The following is a 26145-nucleotide window of genomic DNA, read 5'->3' as shown; positions in this document are numbered from 1 at the left end:
TGATTTGTTTTATTTCGGCTGGAATAAAAGCAGTTCTTAATTGTTTTAAAGCCATTTTAAGGTCAATATTATTAGCCCCTTCAGCAATATCAGTGTTGGATTGTCTCCAGAACAAACCACTGTTATACAATGCCTTGCCTAATTACCCTAACTTTACCCTAATTACCCTAGTGAAGGCTTTAAATGCCACTTTAAGCTGAATACTAGTGTCTTGAAGAATATCTAGTCTAATATTATTTACTGTCATCATGACAAAGATAAAAGAAATCAGTTTTTAGAAATGAGTTACTAAAACTATTATGTTAAGGTCATACTTTATAATGAACAGCCAATATTCTAATGATAGGCAGGTAATAATAATAGAAAATTTTACTTAAACTAAAGTGTTCCCATATTAGGTTACTTGCATGTCTTGAGAGTGTCCAACCATGAACATGCACTGCACAAAATCATGAATGCATAGTGTAAACAGTGAAATATGAACTGCAGCTGAGAATAGTTGAATACGGCGGACGTAAACACACGCTGCAGCTGCGTCTGTGTGTTATTTCTCTGGCTGTGATGTGACTGATAGTGTCGGTCTCTGAAGGTCAGTCATTCTTCAGTCTTTCACAATAATCTGCTGGAGAAATGTCATCTGGGTTGTTCATATCAAAATCATCTCTCATCGTGTCCAAACAGATTCACATCATCTCAAACACACACGCCAGCGCTGAAGGTCACAGATGGATAAAACATAAGAGGAGCAGATAAAGCGCAGCACAGCAGGCCATCAGATTAGCCATGGCGAGATTCCCTGAATCGGTCGGTGCATCGGTTAAAAAAAAAGTTTGTGCTTTGATGCACTGGATTAAAAAGTGTGCATTTGATAGGCTACAAGTAGGCAATTAAATCAGGATGCATCATTCCTGACATACACTCACTGGCCACTTTATTAGGTACACCTTACTAGTACCAAGTTGGACCCCTTTTTGCCTTCAGAACTGCCTTAATCCATCATGGCGTAGATTCAACAAGCTACTGAAAATATTCCTCTGAGATTTTGCTCCATATTGACATGATAGCATCACACAGTGCAAATTTAATTGATCTGTTAAATGTCACTTGGGGAAAAATTGGAAAAAGTATAAAAACTTTCAGAGGAGGTTGAATAATTTTGACTTGTTTTTGTGATTTTGATGTGTGTATGTTTGTCAGGAGGAGATGGCGGAGCTGAAGGCTCAGCTGTACCTGCTAGAGAAGGAGAAGAAGGCTCTGGAGCTGAAGCTCAGCAGTCGTGAGGCTCAGGAACAGGCGTATCTGGTGCACATCGAGCATCTGAAGGCTGAGCTGGAGGAACATCAGGAGCAGAGACACACTGCACTCACCTCTACCTCCACCTGCAGCAGCAGCAGCAGCAAGGTGCAGTACACGCAATAAACACTACAGACCATTAGTGATGAGAACAACAGCGTCATGAATAGACGGCGTTACCTATGAAATAACTTTTTCAGTAACGAGTAATCAGATAAATTACAGATAAGTTTCCTCAGTTACAACGTTGTTTTCATTACTGACAATAAAATGTGTTATATAATTGATATAATGATATATATTGACGTGTGTCTGTGTGTGTAGGGGTGGGACAACCACGTAACCGACGATGATTGGTACATGTGTGTGTAGGGGCAGAACAACCACATAACTGATAATGATTGGCGAATATGTGTGTGTGTCAGAGCAGGACAACCACATAACTGATGATAATTGGCAAATGTGTGTGGGGGTGGGACAACCACATAACCGACAATGATTGGCAAATGTGTGTGTAGGGGTGGGACAACCACATAATTAATGATGATTGGTGAATATGTATGTGTAGGGGCAGGACAACCACATAACTGATGATGATTGGCGAATGTGTGTGTAGGGGTGGGACAACAACATAACTGATGATGATTGGCAAATGTGTGTGTAGGGGTGGGACAACCACATAACTGATGATGATTGGCATGTATGTTTTTAGAGGCTGGACAGCCACATCAATGATGACACTTGGTGTGTGTGTAGGGGCAGGACAACCACATAACTGACGATGACTGGTGAATGTGTGTGTAGGGGTGGGACAACCACATAATTAATGATGATTGGTGAATATGTATGTGTAGGGGCAGGACAACCACATAACTGATGATGATTGGCGAATGTGTGTGTAGGGGTGGGACAACAACATAACTGATGATGATTGGCAAATGTGTGTGTAGGGGTGGGACAACCACATAACTGATGATGATTGGCATGTATGTTTTTAGAGGCTGGACAGCCACATCACTGATGACACTTGGTGTGTGTGTAGGGGCAGGACAACCACATAACTGACGATGACTGGTGAATGTGTGTGTAGGGGTGGGACAACCACATAATTAATGATGATTGGTGAATATGTATGTGTAGGGGCAGGACAACCACATAACTGATGATGATTGGCGAATGTGTGTGTAGGGGTGGGACAACAACATAACTGATGATGATTGGCAAATGTGTGTGTAGGGGTGGGACAACCACATAACTGATGATGATTGGCATGTATGTTTTTAGAGGCTGGACAGCCACATCACTGATGACACTTGGTGTGTGTGTAGGGGCAGGACAACCACATAACTGACGATGACTGGTGAATGTGTGTGTAGGGGTGGGACAACCACATAATTAATGATGATTGGTGAATATGTATGTGTAGGGGCAGGACAACCACATAACTGATGATGATTGGCGAATGTGTGTGTAGGGGTGGGACAACAACATAACTGATGATGATTGGCAAATGTGTGTGTAGGGGTGGGACAACCACATAACTGATGATGATTGGCATGTATGTTTTTAGAGGCTGGACAGCCACATCACTGATGACACTTGGTGTGTGTGTAGGGGCAGGACAACCACATAACTGACGATGACTGGTGAATGTGTGTGTAGGGGCAGGACAACCACATAACTGACGATGACTGGTGAATGTGTGTGTAGGGGCAGGACAACCACATAACTGACGATGACTGGTGAATGCGTGTGTAGGGGCGGGATAACTACATAACTCATGAGGAATGGTGTGTGTAGAAGTGGGACAACCACAAAACTGATAATGATTGGCATGCGTGTGTGTAGAGGCGGGACAACCACATAACTGACGATGAGTGGTGAATGTGTGTGTAGGGGTGGGACAACCACATAACTGATGATGATTGGCAAATGTGTTTGTAGGGGTTGGACAACCACATAACTGATGATGATTTGCGAATATGTGTGTATGTAGGAGCAGGACAACCACATAACTGATGATGATTGGCGAATGTGTGTGTATGTAGGAGCAGGACAACCACATAACTGATGATGATTGGCGAATGTGTGTGTAGGGGCAGGAAAACCACATAACTGATAAGGATTGGCATATATGTGTGTAGGGGTGGAACAACCTCATAACTGATGATGATTGGCGAATGTGTGTGTGTAGGTTCTGTCACACGGAAATAATCAATAGTAGTACAACACAGTTATGTTGGTAAATCTTATATTTTGTACTTTACAGTAATATTTTCCATATCATTAGCCTGAGGGAGAATAACAGGATGCATAAAGACTATACACAACACACACTACATAAAATCAACCACAAAAATCCCAAACCACGATATCAGTCATCTAATATGCTGATAATCATATATCAATCCCTCCAGGATTTTGTGAAAGACGTCAGAGTTTTTGATAAATTTGCATCAAACTTCTTTTTATTGTTTTGCTGTGAAAATATAGACACATGTACACATCTTACTGAGGTAAATACTGAGATAAACAGAGAAATAAGAGGTTATATCTAAAGCTGCTGGATCATCTTTGATCAAGTGATTAAATTTTGTAAAAAAGTCTTAATGAAAGCTTGAGGAAATGCTCAATAAATTCCAAAGAAAAAAGTTATTTGTTAATAAAATGCTGAAAATAAAACAATAATATAACTTATTTTGGGGAAATGTTGAAATAATAGGTTAAATTGAATTTAATAAACAAAAATCTAAATATCTGAAAAATCTAAATATGTATATTTTGAGAAAAACAAACCATGAAAATGTTATGAAAATTTCTAAATTAAATACTAATATGCTGAATTTAATTAGAATGCTAAAACTAAAGGTTGACTAAAATGTTGATGTGTAATGTAGAGAATAAAGAGCGTGTCTGCTCTCTCCAGCGGTGTGAATTATTGAGGAGGAATTTTTTCTTCTCCTCTTCTCGTCTCGATCGATCTTCTCCTCTGAGCTTTTACACCAGATCTTCATTTCCAGTTTCTGCTGATTCACTTCATATCCCAGAATGCACCATCACACCGTGACCTTGAAGCGGATCTGCTCTAAACACCAGTCTGTGTGTGTTTATTATCTTCAGTAAACATTATAATAGAGGTATTTACAATAATAGAGTGTCCTGCATTGCATTTAGGGTTAGAGTTTTACATGTGTGCATTTATCCAGACGCTTCAATGCAAAACAGCGTTAACATAAGCGGTTTATGCATGTCTTTTGGTTTGTTTTTGTTGGTGAGTAATTAGGTTGTATGTAGCTGAGTGTGTAGCCGAGTGTGTTCTTGAATTAGTTTGGTGGTTTTAGTCTGCCATGGATAAATATTAATGAATGAGTGATTGGCATAGTGAATGATTGGCTCAACTAAAATTCTCTGAAACTCAATATGGACAAAACTGTATGTGTGTGTGTGTGTGTGTGTGTATATATATATATATATCAGTGGTTGCATTAACCGAATATCTTCCGTCATTGACTGATTTTTTTCAGCAGTGACGGAAAAATCGAAAGGTGATCCAACATTTTGACAGATTATGCTGAGGGTGATCTATTGTAATTTGTTGATAACTGTAAGTCCCACTCCTGTCCAGCTGATGGCGATAGCCCTTATTAATTAGCAATTGTCTTGTTTTGTCGACAGCAAGGAGGTCAGGTGTTTTGGAGTGCGTTTGTGAACACTATGAAACGCAGAGGGGTGCAGCCGCACCCCTGGTGCAGAAAGAGCGCGTGATATTCCCGGTGAAACGAGTGCTCGCAGGATCGGTTAATCCCACATTCAGAGAATCCTGCAAACTTCTTATCACTTCCGCTAAAGTGGCACTAGTAATTCCCCAGTGTGGCAGCAGAACGCGGCTTCAGCCTCCAGAACAAATTTAAAACTGTCACAAGACAGTTCTGAGGCAAAGACACAGAATTTAATGACAACTGCCTCTGCATCGGTCTCCCTGGATGCGTTTGATGATGCACAGGCAGCACCCAGTTCAGGTCGACGCAGACCAGGAGGAAGATATGAGTTAAGACAGATAGTTCTCCAGAACATCATCTGAATAATTATATTTTTAAGTTGTGTTCTTGTTTTATTCTATAGTTATATTTTGTTGTTTATATCTGCCTGTGTTCAGGCACAAATGGTCGTGTTTTAATTTCCTCCGCTGTCAGTGCAAAAAAAAAAATTTAAATTGTTGAGCAATATATTAGTTAGAGTTATTGTTCATTTGCCAAACAAGTAAATTAATAATTTAGCCTATATGCTCGTCGCGCAAGTTCATAATTAAAATATGAATGAATAAAGCGATAAAAAAATATGCAAATCAAATGATGGGCAGTAATAGGTTATGACGGAATTTTTACCTCTGTCAAAATGAGACAATGAGAAAGTCTAACGCGACCTCTGATATGTATGTATATATTTGAAAGTAGAAGTTTACACACTCTAAAAAAACGGAACATAATCATTTTTTTTAAATGTCTGATGGTAAAACATTCTAAACGTTTACTACTTTAAGTCTGTTAGGATTACCTAAATGATTGACATTTGCTAAATGCCAGAATAATGAGAGAATTTTTTTGAGAATTTTTGATTAATTTATAGACAGTCGAAAGATTACACACACTTCCTTAGTATTTCTTTAGCTTTTCTTTTAAACTGTGTAACTTTGGTCAGATGTTTTGTTTCTCCTTCCACAAGCTTCTCACAATAGTTTGCAGGAGTTTTGGCCCATTTCTCCTGACAGAATTGCTGTAACGGAGTCAGATTTGTAGGCTGTCTTGCTCGCTCAAGCTTTTTCAACTCTGCCCACACATTTTCTATAGGATTGAGATCAGGGCTTTGTGATGGCCACTCCAAAACATTCACTCTGTTGTCCTTAAAGCACATTTGAACTCATTTGGCAGTATGCTTAGGGTCATGGTCTGTCTGGAAGACCCATTTGTGGCCCAGTTGTAATGTCCTGGCTGATGTGTTGAGATGTTGCTTCAGTATTTCTCCATAATGTTCTTTCTTCATGATGCCATCTATGCTGTGAAGTGGACCAGTCCCTCCTGCAGCAGAACAGCCCCTCAACATGATGCTGCCGCCCCCATACTTCACAGTTGGGATGGTGTTCTAGGCTTGTGCGCTTTCCTCTTTGTCCTCCAATTGTAACACTGGTCATTATGCCCAAACAGTTCAATCTTAGCTCCATCAGAGCACAGGACATGTCTCCATGGCTTTTTTGGCTTTGTTGTTGATTCTGGCTTGTTGATTTTCACATGTTGTCACACAAGGAAGCAGTGTGTTTGAGCTTTTCCTTCAACACTATTCTACAGTTGTGCCTCCAATTAACTCAAATGTTGTCAATTAACCAATCAGAAACCTCCAAAACCCTGACATCATCATCTGAGCTTTTCCAGAGGCAGAATAATCTTACTGTGTAAACTTGACTTTAGAAAAGTTATGACAATTTCTCAAACAATATCTCTTATATTCTGCTATTAAGCAGAACAGAAACACATGTGATGATCCTCACTTACTTAAAAGACAAAAAGTTTAGTCACATTAACAGCTGACTTTTTATACAGTGTATGTAAACTTCTGCTTTCAACTGTGTATGTATGTATGTATGTTTAACTACACACTCTAGAGACATCAAATATGCATTTGACATCTTGTAAGAAGTCCGCAGTGCTCAGTAAATACCTCGCTTACTGTACACAGGGAAACAAGAAACATACCTTACACACGGTAAAACACTTCATAGTAGTTGTTTTATTTATTTATTTATGTGTGTGTGTGTGTGTGCAGGACTGTGGAGACTCTCCATCCGTCAGTGTGTGTGATCTGAGGAATCTGAGTGATGGTGATCTGGCTGCAGAACTCACAGGCGCCCTCAGGAGGTCAGAACACGCACTACAGCATGAAACACACCACTACAGCACAGCTTTCAGATGTATACACACAGCTGACGTCAGACTTATCAGCCCTCCTGAATGTTTTTTTATCCCCAATTTCTGTTTAACAGACAGAATTTTTTTAACACATTTCTAATCATAATAGTTTTAATAACTCATCTCTAATAACTGATTTATTTTCTGTTTGTCATGATGACAGTAAATAATATTAGACTAAATATTCTTCAAGACACTTCTATACAGCTTAAAGAGACATTGAAAGGCTTCACTAGGGTAATTAGGGTACAGTTAGGGTAATTAGGCAAGTTATTGTATAACAGTGGTTTGTTCTGGAGACAATCCAACACTAATATTGCTGAAGGGGTTAATAATATTGACCTTAAAATGGCTTTAAAACAATTAAAAACTGCTTTTATTCCAGCTGAAATAAAACAAATCAGACTTTCTTCAGAAGAAAAAATATTAGAGGAAATACTGTGAACAATTTCTGAATCTGTTCAACATCATTTGTGAAACATTTGAAGAAAAAAAGCAAGAAATCACAGGAGGATGATGAATTAAGACCTAAACTGTACATGCATATGTTTATGTGTGTGTGTGTGTGTGTGCAGAGAGAAGAAGCTGAAGGCTCGTGTTCAGGAGCTGGTCTCTGCGCTGGAGAGATTGACCAAGAGCAGTGAAGTCCGGCATCAGCAGTCAGCAGAGTTCGTTAATGACCTCAAACGAGCAAACAGGTGCAAAAACACACACACACTCCATCCTTATCATCACTAAGCCTGAGTGGCGCCTCCTGCTGGACACACAGCACTAGAACATACAAACACTTGAGCTGTAAAGAAAGAACATCAGCTTTAGTCATTTAAATATTAATTTGCTAAAGAATCTTTTACGCAGGGGATGCCCTTCCAGCCTTCCAACCCGCAATGGGAAACATACACACATACACACACACTCATACACTACGGACAATTTAGCCTACCCAATTCACCTGTACTGCATGTCTTTGGATTGTGGGGGAAACCGGAGCACCCGGAGGAAACCCACGCGAAGGCAGGGAGAACATGCAAACTCCCCACAGAAACGCCAACTGAGCCGAGGATCGACTAAAGAATCTTCACTGTTATTCATGATTGTATATAGCAACTGTTTGACCGTATTCTTCAATGTGCACTCGTTTTTGCGATTATTTTAGAACTTCCAAATCATTTGCCTATATGAAATGACCAGAAATAATAAACATCACAAAACTACTCGCTCTACAAACAAGTGTTTACATGACAAAGCAGAATATTATAATAAGATAATATTAGTTTGGTATAGAATCACCACAACAGATCAATTACTGTAGCGGTTCATTCAAGTCTTAAGGTGGGCAACAGTACGGTGTTTTCATTGTCACGTTTTGCACTTCAAAATGCGCCACACATTCTCTATTGGAGACGGGTCAGGACTGCAGGCAGGCCAGTCCAGTACCTGTATCCTCTTCCTCTGCAGCAGGACTCTGTAATGTGAGCAGAATGTAGTTTATCATTGTCTTATTGAAATATACATGGACGTCTCTGGAAGAAAAGGCAACTTATTGTGCTCCAGAATCTCTCTGTGCATTTCAGCATTAATAGTGCCCTCACTGAAGTGCAGGTTGCCTTGCCAAGGGCACTGACACAACCCCATACCATGACAGACCCTGGCTTTTGGACTTGTTGCTGGTAACAGTCTAGATTATCCTTTTCTTCCTTTGGTCCAGAGCACACATTGTCCATTTCTCCCAAAAACACCTGAAATACTGATTCATCTGAGCACACCACACATTTCCAATGCGAGATGGTCCATCCCAGAAGCCTCCGAGTCCAGAGAAGTTGACAGCGCTTCTGGACACTGTTGGCTTCCTTTTAACACAGCACAGTTTTCACTGGCATTTGTGGATGTAACTACATACTTGACAAAGGTTTGCTGCAGTAATCCTGAGTCCATGTGGTGACACTGGCTAATAGATAAATGAAGATTGTTGATGCAGCGCCCCCTGAAGGATCAGAGACTGTTCAGCTGAGGCTTGAGCTCTTGTCCTTTGCGCACTGAAACTCCTCCAGATTCCTTGAGTCTTTTAATGATGTTCTGCACTGTTGAAGCTGAAATATCCGAGTGTCTTCCTCTCTCTGTGTTTGAACATTTCAATCATTTGTTGGCAAACTGGCGATCCTCGGCTCATCTTTGCTCCTAAAGGACTAGACCTTTCTTGGATGCTGCTTTTGTACCAAATCATAATCACAATCACCTGCTGACATCACCTGTGTCACATCACACCATTACTTCACCAGTTTACCTGATCACTGCAATAAACTGCTCCTGTCACAACTGTTTTGACTGATAGGAAAGGATGGATATTAGTATTATAAGTGAAATGGAGTTAACCAGACAAAACATCAGAGTCTGAGTCTATATCGTCTAAAATGAAATGAACTTTATTTTTTTATTTGTGTTTTCCATAGTGTCAAAGCTTTTTTCTGATTTGGGCTATATATATATATATATATATATATATATATATATATATATATATATATATATATATATATATGTGTGTGTGTGTGTGTGTGTGTGTGTGTATGTATGTATATATATGTGTGTGTGTGTGTGTGTGTGTGTATATATATATATATATATTAGTGCTGTCAATCGATTAAAAAAAATTAACTAATTAATCGCACCTTTTTTTAAAAATTATTCGCGATTAATCGAACTTAAAATACTGAAACTTGTAATTTTGGCTAATCAAATGTAAAATTAATGTAAACGCAAGACAAAACTATTTAAATTCAATAAATAATTGTTTAATAGAATTTTTGTTTACTTGTAACACAGATTTCTTCATGTAAACAACATACCCACAATAAACCATCAAGATCCTGGCTTGACAGCCATATTTATTACAGAAATTAAAACACAGGCATGTTAATGACATTTAAATTTCAAAACAATCAATGCCAATAAAGAAAACATTGATCTCCATGTTGGATTCTTAGTGGACTGCAAAAAATGCCAAAATACAGGAATTGCAGATATGGAAAATTATAATAATAAACTATAGAATACAAACTGTTGCACTCATTGTAGAGTTTTATTGCTGTGAGTTGAGAACATTAATTATAGAGTAGAAACAATTTTGCTTAATCCTCCTTCACATTTATCCAGTTGCTTAGACTAGGAGTATCCCGCAAGTGCACAGAGACTCCCAAATGCCCGCAAATGAATGATAATTTCTCGCAAACCGGTCGTTAAATACATTGCACACCCCTCTCGCCCCTACTCAGATACGTCGCTCACTCCACCCCTGACACCCCTTAACGGGCCTGACACAGACACACACACAACGCGCTGCAGACGTTTTGGCCCCAACGGCCTTCCATACTGGAGCGACTCCCCTCAGATTCAACACGCATGATCACGTTCATCAAATCTGCTTAAACTAAGCGTCCTAAAGTATTACTGTATTTCACAAGGATTCTGACACAACAACGCGAAGCATACGCTTTCATTGCGTTTAATGAGGAAACACGCTAAACCTGGAGGGCTCATGCTGAAAGGCAGAGTAATGCCCTGTCTTTGACAGCTCGCGACTTCACCAGACGTTCTGAGTACATTAACATAAGACACCAATACTCCGATTTTAATATGATTAAGATAATACTCTTATTAAAATTCTACCGTGTAGCCTAAGCAGCGATTTTATTACCTTAAAGGAACACCGAGTCACGAAATGCGGAGGATTTTCTTTCTGTTCGCCATGCGGTATCAACTTACAACAGAAGTCGAAAGTTAAAATGAAACACCCGAAATTGCATGAAACTCTGGAGAGCCTGGTGATGCGACTAATTGTTTTATACTGAAACTTGCCTTCAAAAAGTGCTTCCTTGCTCTTATCCACATTTCTTGCATGTTGAACACACGTCCACCACAACAGGAAGTAAAAAAAACCTGCAACTGCGTTAATTGCGTAAATTTTTTTTTTTTTTACGTGTTAATTATTTAAAATTTATTGCATGCGTTAATTTGACAGCGCTAATATATATATATATATATATAGTGCTATATAAAATTGGTGTGTGTGTTGCAGTAACCTGGTGGCGGCGTATGAGAAAGCCAAGAAGAAGCACCAGAATAAGCTGAAGAAGCTGGAGTGTCAGATGATGGCGATGGTGGAGCGACACGACACTCAGGTGCGCATGCTGAAGCAGAGGATCACACTGCTGGAGGAGGAGACCTGCAGACCACACACCAACGAGACCTCGCTCTGACACACACACACACACTTTCATTACACACACACACACACACACACACACACACACACACACACACACACACACACAGTTACTCCTACACAAGCATAAGCGCATACAGTGCTCAGCATGATTGAGTTCACCCCATCACAGGTCTCTCTTTTACATCAATATGTTCTACTGCTTCACAATAATATATGTGTGCAGATACATTAGACATATATATGCTTATACACGAGTCAGTACCAAAGACCAACCTGGAACTAATCAACCAAATAAATAAATCAATAAATAAAACTTTTGTTGAAATGCCCCAAATTATATTCTCTAAATTCACTGAGAAATTAATACAAATATTCATTTTCAAAAGGGCGTGTGCTCATTCATGCTGAACACACACACACACACACACACATATATATATACACACACTTACACACATCAAACACATACATTTAACACACAAACATAAATACTGTCACATTAAACACACACACACAGACGTTTACAGAGAGCCTTCAGGACGTCTCCATCCACTCAACCCATCAATCGTTCATGAGGATTAAACCAGAAGACGTTTATCAGGATGTTCACGCTGCTCTTTTACACACAGATACACACTCTATATTTCACACACTCAGTGTCTTTGCATGAAGCCACGGCTCAGACTTGCGGTTCTCATTCACAGTGAGCTCTCATGAGTCAACATTAACTATAGCAATCAATAACACACTCCTCACAGTATTCATGGAGAAGCTTTATTTTTTCGAATAAATAATTCGGCGTACCGATATGGAGCTGTAAAACCTGCCGGAACTACTTTCTGAAAATAACCTCAGAATGCTCATCAGCCAATCAGAATCAAGCGTTCAGCAGATCTGCAGTATAATATTTAAGGTTAGTATTTAATATACAACTGGTAGCATTTAAACATGCATTAATAACAGCAATATTTATGAAGAAGCGTTATTTTTAAAACTAATTATTCAGCGTAGCGATATGGAGCTGTAATGTGCTCAAAACCTGCCGGAACTACTTCCTGAAAATAACAGCATGCCTTAAAATGCTCAGAATCAAGCATTCAGCAGACCCGTTAAACGATGTTGAAGGTAAATATTAAATATACAACTGTTCATATTTAAGAATTCACTAATAATAATAGTGACAGTACTAATCTGAATTTTAAATGTTTGTTAATATTGTTTTAATTTTAACATTAATTTAACGTGATATAATGATATTTTGTGTAACGCCTTTAAAAGTTACCAGCAGAGAAAACACATGAATAAATCAGAGTACAGATGAATGCTGAATTAATAAAACATGAATAAATGTCTAATATTATGACAGAATGCAATATATTAAAGCAATGTGCTATAGGGGAATTGATCAACTAAATTGGCTGTAGTGTGTGAATGTGAGTGTTTATGGGTGTTTTTCAGTACTGGGTTGCAGGTGGAAGGGCGTCCGCTGAGTAAAACTGGAATAGTTGGCGGTTCATTCAGCCGTGGCGATCCCTGATATATATATATAAGGGACTAAGTCGAAGGAAAATGAATAAAGGCAATGCTAAAATAAAATAAATCAATAACAGAAGAAGTAAAAAACAGTGAAGGCGGTGACGGCAACCTAAATCAATTTAGCGGTTTGCAGTAAGATGTGTGCAGAGCAGCAGGCAAACGTAATGTCATTAAATATTAATAGAGTCTATAGTAATGTACTGTGATTAATTAATGTTGACTAATGAAAGCTTACTGTAATGATGTCCCGACACCAGGGGTGTCCAAACTCAGTCCTGGAGGGCCGGTGTCCTGCATAGTTTAGCTTCAACTCCCTTCAACACACCTCCTTGGATGTTTCTAGTATACCTAGTAAGAGCTTGATTAGCTAGTCCAGGTGTGTTTAATTGGGGTTGGAACTTAATCATGCAGGACACCGGCCCTCCAGGACTGAGTTTGGACACCCCATACACATCTTTTCTGACAGAGTTTTTGTCTTGTCTTTAGTCTGAACATTAACATTTCTGAATTCAAGAAGCATTTTATAGACAAATAACATATATTCTCTTATTTCCAGTTAATTTTGAGCTCAAATAAAGTGAGTTTTGTATTAAAACAAGCAAAATAATCTTGTTTTTTGCTTTGAAATCGTGTTATTTTTCTTGTTTTAAGGACAAATTCACTTAATTTTGACTCATAGTTTCTAAAATCAGCACTATATGTTTTGCTTGTCTAGAAAAAGCTTCTTGATTTAAGAGTTTTGAGATATTTGGACTAGAAAGAAGGCAAGAACTCTAGGTAAGAGGAGCATTCTTGCAGTGTTTAGCCTTTCTGCTTTTCAAGCCAAACAGATGAATGATGTGAAGACGTGTAAATCAGGCGTGTCCAGACTCAGTCCTGGTGGGCCGGTGTCCTGCAAAGTTCAGTTCTAACCCCAATCAGACACACCTGGGCTAATCAAGCTCTTACTAGGCTTTCTAGAAACATCCGTGCAGGTGTGTTGAGGCAAGTTGGAGCTCAAATCTGCAGGACACCAGCCCTCCAGGACTGAGTTTGAACACCGCTAGTGTAAATCTGTATTCATAATTATACAGCAAACACACACAATACTAGACTAGCGAGTAGTTGGAAACTCTTGAAAGAAACCTTTGGAAGTTATACAGCGAGTGAATGCAGAGATAAATAATTATTTTTACTCCTTTTTTATGTATTTCATTTTGTATTTTTTTAACAGAAGCAAAAAAAAAAAAGAAGATTTTAAGCAATAATTGAGTGAGTTGTTGTTTTTATTCTGCACAGATGAAGATTCTTTCACTGTTTACTGCATGTTATCGGTGCTCTGTTTAATAATCATTCACTATTAGTTAATTACTCTGTTAAAATAGTTGGGTTAAAAATACCCTAACATACAACCCAACTATAGGTTATTACAGCACCTTCCCAACTATGGGTTATTTTAACCCAATGGATTAGGTTATTTTGATTAAATGTTATTTTTTTCCATTCTGGTATTGCCTCTACTACTATTAATTTTATAATTATGGCTGTGTGAATAAATAAATGTCTCCGCTGTGCCCTAAAGTTAAGAATGGCGGCCGGATATCCCAAATGCGTCTATCATGTCTTCAAAAAAACAAACTGTAGAGATAAACACGGGTTTTATCCGTATATAGATCAGCTCTGGGACTATTGATATCATCAATAATGAGGAGTGCTGGTGAAACGGATATAAAAAACACCACACCGAGAGGCAATTTGATCAAACAAAAACAACATTATGCACACTTATTAATACAGCGGTTCTGTATGTTCAATCAATTGACTGTTAAAGTTCAAAATTGTAACCCAACTGGTTGGGTTATTAATAAATAACACAATAAAGGTTAAAAATAACCCAATAAAACACCAAATATCTTTAACTTAACCATTGGGTTAAATAAATAACTCATCATTTTGTATCAATGACGATTCAGATTCATAAAAATCATATATACCTGACAAAAGTCTTGTCCTGGATCCCTGTGTAAGAGCAGCACATAATAACTCGACTTCTAGTTGATCATTTGGTGTCAGAAGGTGGATTTCTCCCATGGATCATCTGTTGATCTGCATCAATCATCACCAATACTGCAGAAGACCTACTGGAGCCAAGATTCTCACAGAAATCAGTCAAGTTTGGTGAAGGAGAAATCATGGTTTGGGGTTCATTCAGTATGGGGGTGTGTGAGAGATCTGCAGAGTGGATGATCAACATCAACAGCCTGAGGTATCAAGACATTTGTGCTGCCCATTACATTACAAACCACAGGAGAGGGACAATTCTCCAGCAGGATAGCACTCCTGCTCATACTTCAGCCTCCACATCAAAGCTCCTGAAAGCAGAGAAGGTCCAGCTGCTCCAGGATTGGCCAGCCCAGTCACCAGAAATGAACATTATTGAGCATGTCTGGGGTAAGATGAAGGAGGAGGTGTTGAAGATGAACACAACGAGTCTTGATGAACTCTGGGAGTCCTGCAGGAACGCTTTCTTTGCCATTCCAGATGACTTTGCTCTTACAACTAGAATATTATATTATTGATTATCAACATCAATTAACATATTTTTTTAGTATGTGCATTACTATTAATATATGCAATAAAAAAAATTATTAATATTAAACATTGACTAATAAATGCTGGAGATCGTTTTCGATTTAAAAATATATTTTATTAACTTAGTTCTTGTAAACTGAAGAAATGCTGGTTTTTGTCAAACTTGATTCATAACTGCATCCGCGTTTCATTTGTTTTTGAGATCCTGACAAAATCATATAATGAATCATATTTATCTGTGTTTGGAGTCATAAATTATTTCAATTATCCAACAAACAACACGTTACGTCTTCCCAACAGAGAAAACCAGCAACAATCAACCATGCATGATTATCTGCTGTCATGGCTCTACAGTCAATAAATGTGACTATAATGGGTCAAAAACAAGACAACATAACCTAAAGGGAAGCTAACGTTCAAACGAATCTTGAACACCCTGATTATTTGGATCAGCTGTGTTTGATTAAGGTTGAAGCAAAACTGCAGGTTTTGTTATCGATATTCCTGACATATGAGTGGTAGACGGTAATAACTCAAAAACCTCTTACCCTAAAAAGATCTAAAAAGACAAAGCTGGTTATGTTTCACAGCTGTCTTTATCTTTTTCGCTCGACATTACAAATACTGCTCCGTTTGAGCCCTTGTAATATGCGTTTAGCCGAGAGAGCTAGCGCTGAGCGAAGCTCTCAGTAAGGGAGCGTCTGAAAAGTGCTTGTTTTTTTGCTCCGCTCATCGCGAGCTCTCCCTGATAAACATATATTGTGAGGGCTTAAGTGTGTGTGTGTGTGTTTGTTTGGTGCTGTCTATGTTTGTGTATGTGTGTAAATGAGAGACAGTGTGGTGCTGTGTGTCTATACAGACAGCTTGTTTTAGCCTCCCCCAAAATATAACACTGTGTATGGAAAGTATCGTCAATGCACCGTGATATCAAATTGAACCGTATCGATAGCATGATAATCTTAACCGAACCGTGAGACCAGTATAGGTTCACACCTCTACTGTTGTGTTTCGTCTGGTGCAAACAGCTTAATTGCTCATCACTGCGTATCTCGTCATGTAGCATGTTGTTAGGACACATGGTTACAATGTAACCTGCTCACCTAATGTTTACATTCGTAATATTTATTTTATTTGCTAATTAATAACCTCATGTGGAACTCTGAATCTGCGTCTCATTTCAGAGTCTGCTACTGTCCACTGGAGGTCGCATTTCAGTCACTGAGTCTTCCTGACTGAATGAATGAAGTGCGCTGTTTTCCACCAAGGCAGCCCGGGGTGCTGAAATATAATTGGCTAAACTGTTTTGGTCATTGCCAAAGACACATTTACAAAGCAGAACATCGGACTTCAGCATTGCTTTTTCGGATAAATAGGACTTTCTCTAGAAGAAAACAATATTATAGGAAATACTGTGAAAATTTGCTTGCTGTCAAACATCATTTAGGAAATACTGACAAAAAAAATTGAATGTGGGGATTGGGCTAATAAATCGGACTTCAACTGTATGAGCAATATCACATGAGTATTAGTGCAATGTGGCTGTATAATGGCACTTATAGTCATGCGTTGCTCTTAGTGTCCAACCAGTGATGATATACAGCCACATGGCATTGCTACTGGTGTGATGTTGCATTTATACAACAGTTCGACGGCTTAATCGAGTGCATCAAAAAGAGTCTCAACACTCTTTTGTATTAGGAACTACTTTCTTCCGCTATTCATTCACATCTGCAGCTGACGTCAGAACAGCAGAAGCCGCTACTCAATCACCAGCGTCACTGTAGATCTAGTCTTCGAGTCTCTATCGTAATGTCTAAAGCTGAGGGGTGCAAACTCGATCCTGCATAGTTCAGCTCCAACTCTAATCAAACACACCTGAACATGCTAATCAGTGTCTCCAACATCACTACAAATCTATTAGCAGGTGTGTTTGATTAGAGTTGGAGCTAAACTGTGCAGGACACCAGGCCTCCAGGACAGAGTTTGCCCACCTCAGGTCTAAAGTGGTGACAAAACAGCCGAGTTAGGCTCACATTTTAAGATTATAAGGCTGAACAGCATGAAATGCCATCAGTCTACAGGGATTTCCCAGAGTTGTTGCAATTGGGAGATCACAATAATTAACCCTGAAAAAGCCGAAGCAAAAGTAAACACTAGCAGATTAAATACAGCACTACAACATACACAAGAGAGAGATCCACTTTGAAATTCACATACTTGATTAATAATTTACACTGAGGAAATGCTGTTTTTCTTAGCTAAGGGCTTATCGTGTGGTCTCTGTCTCCATCTTGTGGCAGAACGGTCACTTTCTTTACTCAGGCTGATGGACTGAATCCGATGATCCGAAATCATAAATATTTTAAAATAGGCACAATCCTTATAAATAAACTGCATAGTTACAATCTAAACAGCTACATTCTCCACTAAAAAAGCCTTAAAAGTGCATGATGTTGTCCAACAGCTGCAATACTTGTCAAACTAGAGTGTCTCTGCTTGTTGCTGTATGTGGGCGGAGTAATACAGAAGGGTGAAGAGGCTGTAGGAGTGCTAATATTTGCAGAATATGGCACTGCTATAAGCCAATCACATTTAGGAACCAGACAGAACTGTTATAGAACTTTTGCATGCATATATCATTTCTTTTGCTGCATTTTTAAATAAGAAAAAAAAAAGGAAATAAATAAAAAATCATGTATTAAAATGAATCTGCATGCAAAGACAATCAACACACACATCATGACGGTGTTTCCTCCTCCCTCCCAATTTATTTTGCAAGTATAACAATTATTTATAGTGTGTAAAAGTGTGAATTATTGCCCAGACTGAACAAAAGCATCATCTGTATATTTACAGTGAGTGTGTTTCTCTCAAACAATGGAGAAATCTGCTTTTCCTGATGTGATTTACCTGATGAGGAGCTACATGATCATCAACACATGCGGATCGCGGCATCGCCTGAGAGAAAAAGCCAAGGCCTCCAGTCTCCTAGTCCTCTAAAACTACACACATGCAACCGAAAAGTAATAAAGATGGAGGAAAAAAATCAATCAACATGCCAAAATCGGAGTCCATCGGCATCAAAACATCATTCATCTGATCCTGGGAATACAAAACAAAAATGTGGGATAAAACATCTGATGGCACATTCACAAGACACAAGTAGAAAAGGCGCTGGATATGTGTACGAGTGTGTGTGTGTGTATGCGTGCGTGTTCACAGTGAAATAAACAGCTCCTCTGTGAATCTGTGGACGGTAGAGCAGAAAAACGCAGTGATGATGATGATGATGATAAAGATGCTTCAGTCTGTCCTGGTGATCCAGACACACACACACACACAAACATCAGCACTGCGTCGTCATGTCCAGAAACAAACACACACACACTGCTCATTTCTTGGCCTGCTTGGTGACCATGTTTCTCGGTGGAGTCACTGGACGGCTGGAGTTTGGCTTCTTCTTCTCTGCAGGTTTCAGGATCTGCAAGACACAAAGCAACATGCAGATAAATTAACCATTAAACATATAAAAACAACAACGCAACAAAAAAAAACGAAGGCACGTTCAAATCAAGACGAATCACTGAACAAGCACTGTGCTGCGTCCCACAGATCACACTATTATGTGTTTCTTTTCTTTTTCATTCCTTTAAAACCTGAAAAACACATTTTCATCTGTTTGTTTTTATTCTTTATTATTTTATTTAAACAATCAGCCATGCAGAAACTCTGCAGTACCTGGAAAGAGCACATGAGGGTCTCGTCCACGCTCATCATGGCTCCAGCGTTGTCGAATTCTCCACAGTAATTGGGTGCAGAAAACAGAGTGACCAGCTGACGCTTGGCGAAAAACTCATATCCGTCCTCAACCACCTACAACACACACACACACGCACGCACACACAGGAAGAGGAAGTTAAATACACGTTACATGTTACTCTGGTCTCATTTATAGTATTTACCTTTCCTTAAAAGGGTCACGAAACACCAGAACACATGTGTTGAGCTGTTGACAGTGGTATATGTGTCCCACGCTGGTATAAACACTATTAGGACACATATATCTCACTAAAAAGTGAAAATTGGTTGTTTTTGCGTTATTTCAAGCAAATTCGTACTTCCAGTCTGAAACAAATTTTTGAAGCTGCGTCACGGCCATGAGATCTTAGTGTGTATTCTAGTGTGGAGACTGGACGTCTGTGCCAGGGAGTGCCGTATTACCTCTTTGAGTGTGCTGCATTAATGCATGAGTAAGGCTTGGTTCAAACCAATCAGCGCGCTCCATTGTGCAACTTCATTAATATTCATGATAGTTACAGTGTTCAGACGGCAGAGAGAGAGGCCTCAATGTGTTGCCAAGCGGAAGAAGAATAATTTTTCTGAGCTACGGGTCAACAGTGTTGCTTTTATAGTTTGCTGCAGTGAAGGTTTTGTTTTCATTTTCCCTCTACGAGAGCGCAGCTGGACTCACGTGTGGATTGCAGTGCACGCAACGCGCCATAGAAATGCGCGTCTAAGGAACATTGTTTACCCGAAAGCTTTTGTCATCTGGAAATGGTGAAATCCGGATTTGCTGCTCGTCTCCTCTTAATAAAGACTCGAGTTGGTGTTGATTGTCCTGTCTCTACAGATTCGGTAAGTGTGTGATCAGTGCTCTTTGTTTGTTTATTCAGAGACAAAGTTAGTTTGTATGGTCAGCAGTACTCTTTCAGTGTTTAAAGACCTTAGTCTAATGATTTCCAAGTTAATAAGGTTTACAGTACGTTAACATCACTGCAATATTATGGACTGAAAGATCTGCTGTAAATGCTGCTCTCCCGAGTGTAAACATGTCAGCACCACAATACAACTTACGGTCGTGGAGGATTTTTGCCGCATTTTGTGACCGGAATAACACACGACTTTCTGACGCCACCTATAATAATATTAATATTAGAATAAACAAATGAATAATGCTAAAAAAGACCGTTGTACTTCTTTTGTGTCGTCAATAAGCATTTATATAGTTCCTATTGGTGTTTGTGTGTGCACCATTGTGTGCAATATTTGCATGCTTATAACCATTTCCGAGCATTGGGGTGGGTTGTGAATCATTGGTGTTGTTATTTTAGGGGTTGTGAGCTGAAAGGTTTGAGAACCCCTGACTTACAACATATTTACTAAATGTTATGTATTTGTGTTTTTTGTGCTCTGTTTCTCTGTGTTTTTTCCCTCTCTCTCTCTCTCTGTTCTCCCGTATCTGCTCTCATGTATTCTCAGGTTCTGTTCATTGGTCCATTCAGCTGTCAGTCATTCCTCCCCGGTTACGTCACTCTTGCGTCACATCCAATAAGAAAAGACCACCCGTGTTAAAAGCGCGCGCCAGACCACTCGCTCTCTCTTGCTTGCATTTTTCTCTTTCGCTATTTTGTCGCTTGTTTGTATTTACCGCGTGCGTTTAGAAATTACCCCGTCTAACAGTGTTTTGTTGTTGCTTGTTTCTGTGTGCACGTTATCCGTCCGTTATTCGTACATTGTTCTTAGTTTATCGTTGTTTACGAGGCTTGGACGAAGCGGACAGGTAAGAAGGTCACGTGACATACATTTCGCAACACTCAGGACTACTCTGCTGTCTAGTACACTAGGTTAGGGGCGAGCGCCACTCCTTGTACTTTTTGGATAGATAGATAGAGTAGATAGTCAGGACTCGGAAGATCTTCGTGTGTTAATTATACTGTTTTTCACATAGTTAGTTAGCTAGATGCTTCTGGGAAGTTAGATTTAGTTTGGGTTTTGTTCTTTTCATTTCTTTAGCGCCGCCCGCGTCCCTTCTGCCAGCTCTCTTGTTTTTCCCGTCTTTATTTGTCTCAGTGTTGTACATATTGTAAATAGTATATTTTTTGCTTTACTTACTTTTTCGTTATTTTTGATTAATTCGTTGTTGTTGTTCACTTTGGGATTGTAAATAAAAGCACACATTTTTTTGGCATTACTTTGGTTGTCTTTCCACTCATTCACTGGTTATATAAATATATTTTAATTAAATAAATGTCAAACCCCACACCCTAGACTAACATCAGGGGTTTGTAACAATACTGATTGTAAGAAAGCACAACTGAAGAGTCTTGTGATAACTCCTTATCAATGCATTATAATTCAGAAGTGTGGGAACAAAGAATAAGATAAGTATTTACATGACTACCTCTATGAAAGATTCAGAAGGAGGAGAAATACAAAATTAAAAAACACTTTGTGTGGGGCTTAAGCAAACTCGCTGACATTTAAATGACTTCATGAAACTTTAAACTCCCGTTTCATACAACTCGATGCAATTATCTATAAAGACACTCATCGTAATTTTTATTGGCAGATCGAGATTATTATTTTTACTAGCAAATTTCTCAGCAGAGGCTTCTATCTTGTGTCAATGTGTCTTTGTGAGTGAAGTGTTGTGTCTGAGTCACTAGATTACACTGTGAGTGGATGTAGATTAGCATTGAGAGAACAGCACACAGATGTCCGTGTCCTCAATGTCAAGCGTTCGTTCTCGTATCTGCAGACTCATCCGCTACGAGTTCAGCACGTACCGCTGATTCATCCTGCCCTTCAAACGGTTTCACATTTCCAATAAACTGATGTACAAGTCAGCTGAAAGTGAGCTTAAAGGGACAGTTCACACTGAATTTACCATTCTGTCATTATTTACTCACTTAATCCAAACCAGTTTGAGTTTCTTATGTTGAACACAAAAGATATTTGGAAGAATGTTGAAAACAATAACCATTTACTACCATGGAAGCAAAAACACATCTTTGTTTGTTGTGAACACACCCTATAGGCCAAAATGACAGACTGGGCCTTTAATGTCTGTGTAAGAAAACTATTGTTGCATACATATTGTTGAGCTTACTGTTGTTTCTATCATTTAAGGGAGATGAGCACCACTTGAATGAGTGGTGGAAAGAGAACTTAAAAAGCATACTTAAGTAAAAGTACCATTACTTGCCTAAAAATGTAGTGTGAGTAGAGTAAAAGTACCTGTTGTAAATATTACTCAAAGTAGGAGTAAAGAGTAGCCCTTTTAAAAGTACTCATGAGTAGTGAGTATTACGCTGTTAAGAGTTGATGCATTTACATGTAATTTGTGGATGTGTGTGTGCAAACGTAACATTCTGTAGTGCATTTAGTTATTGCCCAGCAGGCACACAATGCCATAACATGTTAATATTAGGTTAGATTTAGGTTGTGATGTCAGGTGACCAAAATTCAATGTCTAGCCAGCGTCTAAGGACAACGTTATTTTTATGTCTAATAATGACATCAAATGACGTTGATATTTGGTTGATTTTAGGTTGTTGGAAACAAAATCCAACGTCAAGTCAACATCTTAAACCAGCATCCTATTGATGTCAAATACTGACATTTATTTATCAGTTATGGCAACCAAAATTCAACGTCTGATAGACGTCATAGTGGTAATGTCTACACAACGTCAAGCTGTAACATCATTTCCGTACGTTCACACCGAAAGCGGCGAGAGCGTCAAAGTAGCCGGAAGTCATTCATTTTCAATGAGAGCCGGCGGCGATAAGCGGCGAGGAGCAGCGCGGCGCGTCTTCGCCGGCGTGAGCGTCGAGGAGAGTTGAAATGAAGTCAACTTTATGGTAATGAGCTATGACGCGGTTCGGCGGCAAGCAATCAGAATGAAGACGTCCATCGCTTGATAGCAGTTCAGAGAACACAGACCTGTGAACTTTGGTTCCGACCACAGTTGTTCCCCCAAGGGTTTGATTATTGCGGTCGCCGGATTTCCAATTATTTAAAATTTTTTCCTACAGGAACATACATTAAATAAGTTACTGGCGAGTTACTGATGTTCATTAATGTTATATAAATATATCTTAAAAAAGCGGGAATCTCACGCGATGTGACAGTACAAAACAGTACTGCTGCTTCAGGATATTTCAGACATATGGACACATATTGGATAAATAGAGCAAAGCCACACCACACGCAACTTTATCTTCCATTGTTGTATGAATTTGATAAGAAGTGCGCAACATTTTCACGCTGGAAACATGTTTTATGCAGGAATGTAACTGATATGCTGCAACGGCTCCTTTAAATATGAGATCAATGTAGCGAGTTTTGACGCTCTCGCCGCAGGAGCTGAAGGCAGAGAGCGTTGTCGCCAGGGCGGTCAGAGCGACCTTGGACGCTCTCGCCGCTTTCGGTGTGAACGTAGGGTTAGACGTTGATATTTGGTTGGTTTTAGGTTGGATGTTGGACATTGACATCGGGCTGACGTTGAGTTCTGATGTAAATCTGATTTTCATTTCCAAACTAAATGCAGCGTCTTCATGACGTTACGGTACAATTTCAATCTGACGGCATGTTGACGTCTTGTGTCTGCTGGGTGTTTAAGGCCATTTTGGTCATCATACAGTAAATATCCATCATCTTTTCTTCAGTGACCTGCATTTAAACCAGGGGTGCCAATACTCGGTTCTGGAGGGCCGGTGTCCTGCAAAGTTTAGTTCCAATCCCAAGTAGACGCACCTGGGCAAGCTGATCAATCTCACACTAGGCTTTCTAGAAACATCCGTGCAGGTGTGTTGAGGCAAGTTGGAGCTAAAATCTGCAGGACATCGGCCCTCCAGGACTGTGTTTGGGCTTCCCTGATCTAAACAGTCTCTGGGTCAATGCGTGTACAGATTTTGATCATCTTCTTGGACACTTTTAATGCTTCCAAACAGTTTGCAGCAATGTAAATCGCTCATGTGTTGAGGTAGTTCATTATGATGTGATTTACCTTCTATGTGTGATCTGATTGGGCAGGAATTATAGGACTGATTTCTCTAATCCCCATAAACAAGAAAAAATACAGTAGTGACTGCAGATTGAAGGAAAGTAGAGGAGTGAAAGTACAGATACTGCAGTAAAAATGTACTCAAGTAAAAGTAAAAGTGCTCATTTTTAAAACTACTTAGTAAATTACAATTTCTGAGAAAAACTACTCAATTACAGTAACTTAAGTATTTGTAATTAGTTACTTTACACCACTGCTGAGGAGCTCCTCTTTCTCATTCCCGACACGATCCTGTGCTTGCGGAAAAAGTGTGATCCCCGCTGAAGTAAGTCATGTCAAGATCTGGTATTCTGTTGTCGTAAAATCATTAAGCAGAACCTGATGCTTGTTGACTTTGAAACTGAAACTGCAGGAAGATTAAAAGTATTGGTTTTCTTTTCTTTATTTTAAAGTGTTCATTCTCATTTTTCCCTTGTTTATTTCTGCTTTTGAATCGCATTATGAAATTTCACTTGATCTTTCTTCCAACAACTTTTAACCTTTTCAAGTGTGAAAAAGTGACTTGTGATGTGTAATAGTCTGCAGTGCTATATTGTCTGGGTTGGTGTTGTATATTACACTACAGACACCTTGAAATAAGCTGCGGCACATTTTCTGCTATTTTACAGACTTGTTTCTCTAGATATGATTTCTTATACATAATATTAATTTAAACAACTAAAATGTCAATAAAACTTCGGTGCACCGTAATGCAGATGGGGACAATTCGATATCAGTTCAGTAAAAGATCATAACCAGTTAATACGTACTGACGTCATTTATCTCATATGCACAATGTCACAGTAGAATACTATGGTGAAGGAGGCGAGGACGAGTAAATAAAACGCTCCTACTACTTAAAAGGTAGATAATTACACACAATTCAACTGCTTGTGAGTTTGCTGGAAAGCCTTTCATTGACATTGAAAAAGGCAGCGCACACGAGTCGTTATTTCAATAGGGAGAAATGCTGTAAAAATCCATCTCTGCCTCTCTCTCTCTCTCTCTCTCTCTCTCTCTGCCTCTCTCTCTCTCTCTCTCTTTGGACATTTGACCCGCTGGCGTGTTTGTGAGGTAACTTTTCCTCTCCTCTTGGCTGTTAAAGCGATACTTGTAGATCCAGACAGGAGCGTGCCTGAGGTGCGAGTTTTCTCCACTGTGCCTAATATGGATTACCTGTGATAAGAGCGTATTATGCACATATAGACTGTAACGGCGGCTGTTCTTTCGCATCATTCACTGGAGAACAGCGCTTTCATTTCCAAAGCCAATCGCAGCTTTTTCTGTTGAGCAGGCGAAGACGGTGACCAATCATAGGGGTATAACGCCCCATTCACTTTGAATGGGTGACGTCAGGCGTTGCCGAACTGCATTGTGGATCCGTCGGCGCCGCTTCAGAGGTGTTGCTCGCTGCAGAAGTTGGGACTTGCTCAACTTTTCAAGCGCCGATGGAAGTGTCAGCCAATCAGATCGCTGTATGCAAATACACCAGCTAGACAGTGGCCTATTGCTGACTGAATTTCATTGGCTGACGCTTCTATGACGATCATTTCAGCCCCACCTTCGGTCAAGCATTGACGCTAAAGCCGCGTGCGAATGGGGCGTAAGACAGCGCTCAAAAAGCAAGCGGAATAGTGTTTACATGAGTTTATTTGCTATAAATGCTCATGCTGTCTTCTGTGCACGTGTTGTAGTTTTGTTTGACTTTCAGAAAGAGTGTTTTCTTTGAGCAG

At 39.4% G+C, this 26145-nt stretch overlaps 2 protein-coding genes and 2 long non-coding RNA genes across 55 annotated transcripts in view; 2 read left to right on the top strand and 2 right to left on the bottom strand.

Annotated features, from left to right (window-relative positions):
- Positions 1-14261, top strand: part of mcc (MCC regulator of WNT signaling pathway) — a 164152-nt gene extending 149891 nt beyond the window's left edge. For 5 of the 52 annotated variants that reach the window (XM_087251088.1, XM_087251072.1, XM_087251104.1 and 2 more), the window contains 6 exons: positions 1198-1401; positions 7111-7202; positions 7829-7951; positions 11329-13273; positions 13442-13874; positions 14031-14261. In XM_087251088.1, the coding sequence (XP_087107214.1) occupies positions 1198-1401; positions 7111-7202; positions 7829-7951; positions 11329-11509 (600 nt within the window). In that variant the 3' untranslated portion in view covers positions 11510-13273; positions 13442-13874; positions 14031-14261. 52 annotated transcript variants of the gene reach the window in all.
- Positions 1-26145, bottom strand: part of LOC147843774 (uncharacterized) — a 321977-nt gene that overhangs the window by 139834 nt on the left and 155998 nt on the right. The gene's annotated exons all lie outside the window — the stretch shown is intronic.
- ppp1cc (protein phosphatase 1, catalytic subunit, gamma isozyme) overlaps positions 18326-26145 on the bottom strand; it is a 39053-nt gene continuing 31233 nt past the window's right edge. The window contains exons 6-7 of the mRNA XM_087253247.1: positions 19324-19458; positions 18326-19066 (exon numbers count right to left, since the gene is read on the bottom strand). Coding sequence (XP_087109373.1) covers positions 18977-19066; positions 19324-19458 — 225 coding nt within the window. The 3' untranslated portion in view covers positions 18326-18976. The remainder of the gene's footprint in view (positions 19067-19323; positions 19459-26145) is intronic.
- LOC147843776 (uncharacterized) lies at positions 20918-25532 on the top strand. Its single transcript, XR_015490948.1, has 3 exons — positions 20918-23077; positions 23816-24083; positions 24225-25532. It is a non-coding gene; the product is annotated as an uncharacterized LOC147843776 (long non-coding RNA).

This window comes from Danio rerio, chromosome 5, assembly GCF_052040795.2.
Source record: "Danio rerio strain M-AB ecotype USA chromosome 5, GRCz13ab, whole genome shotgun sequence".
Taxonomy (NCBI): domain Eukaryota; kingdom Metazoa; phylum Chordata; class Actinopteri; order Cypriniformes; family Danionidae; genus Danio; species Danio rerio.
This window is presented reverse-complemented; position numbering and strand designations above follow the sequence as displayed.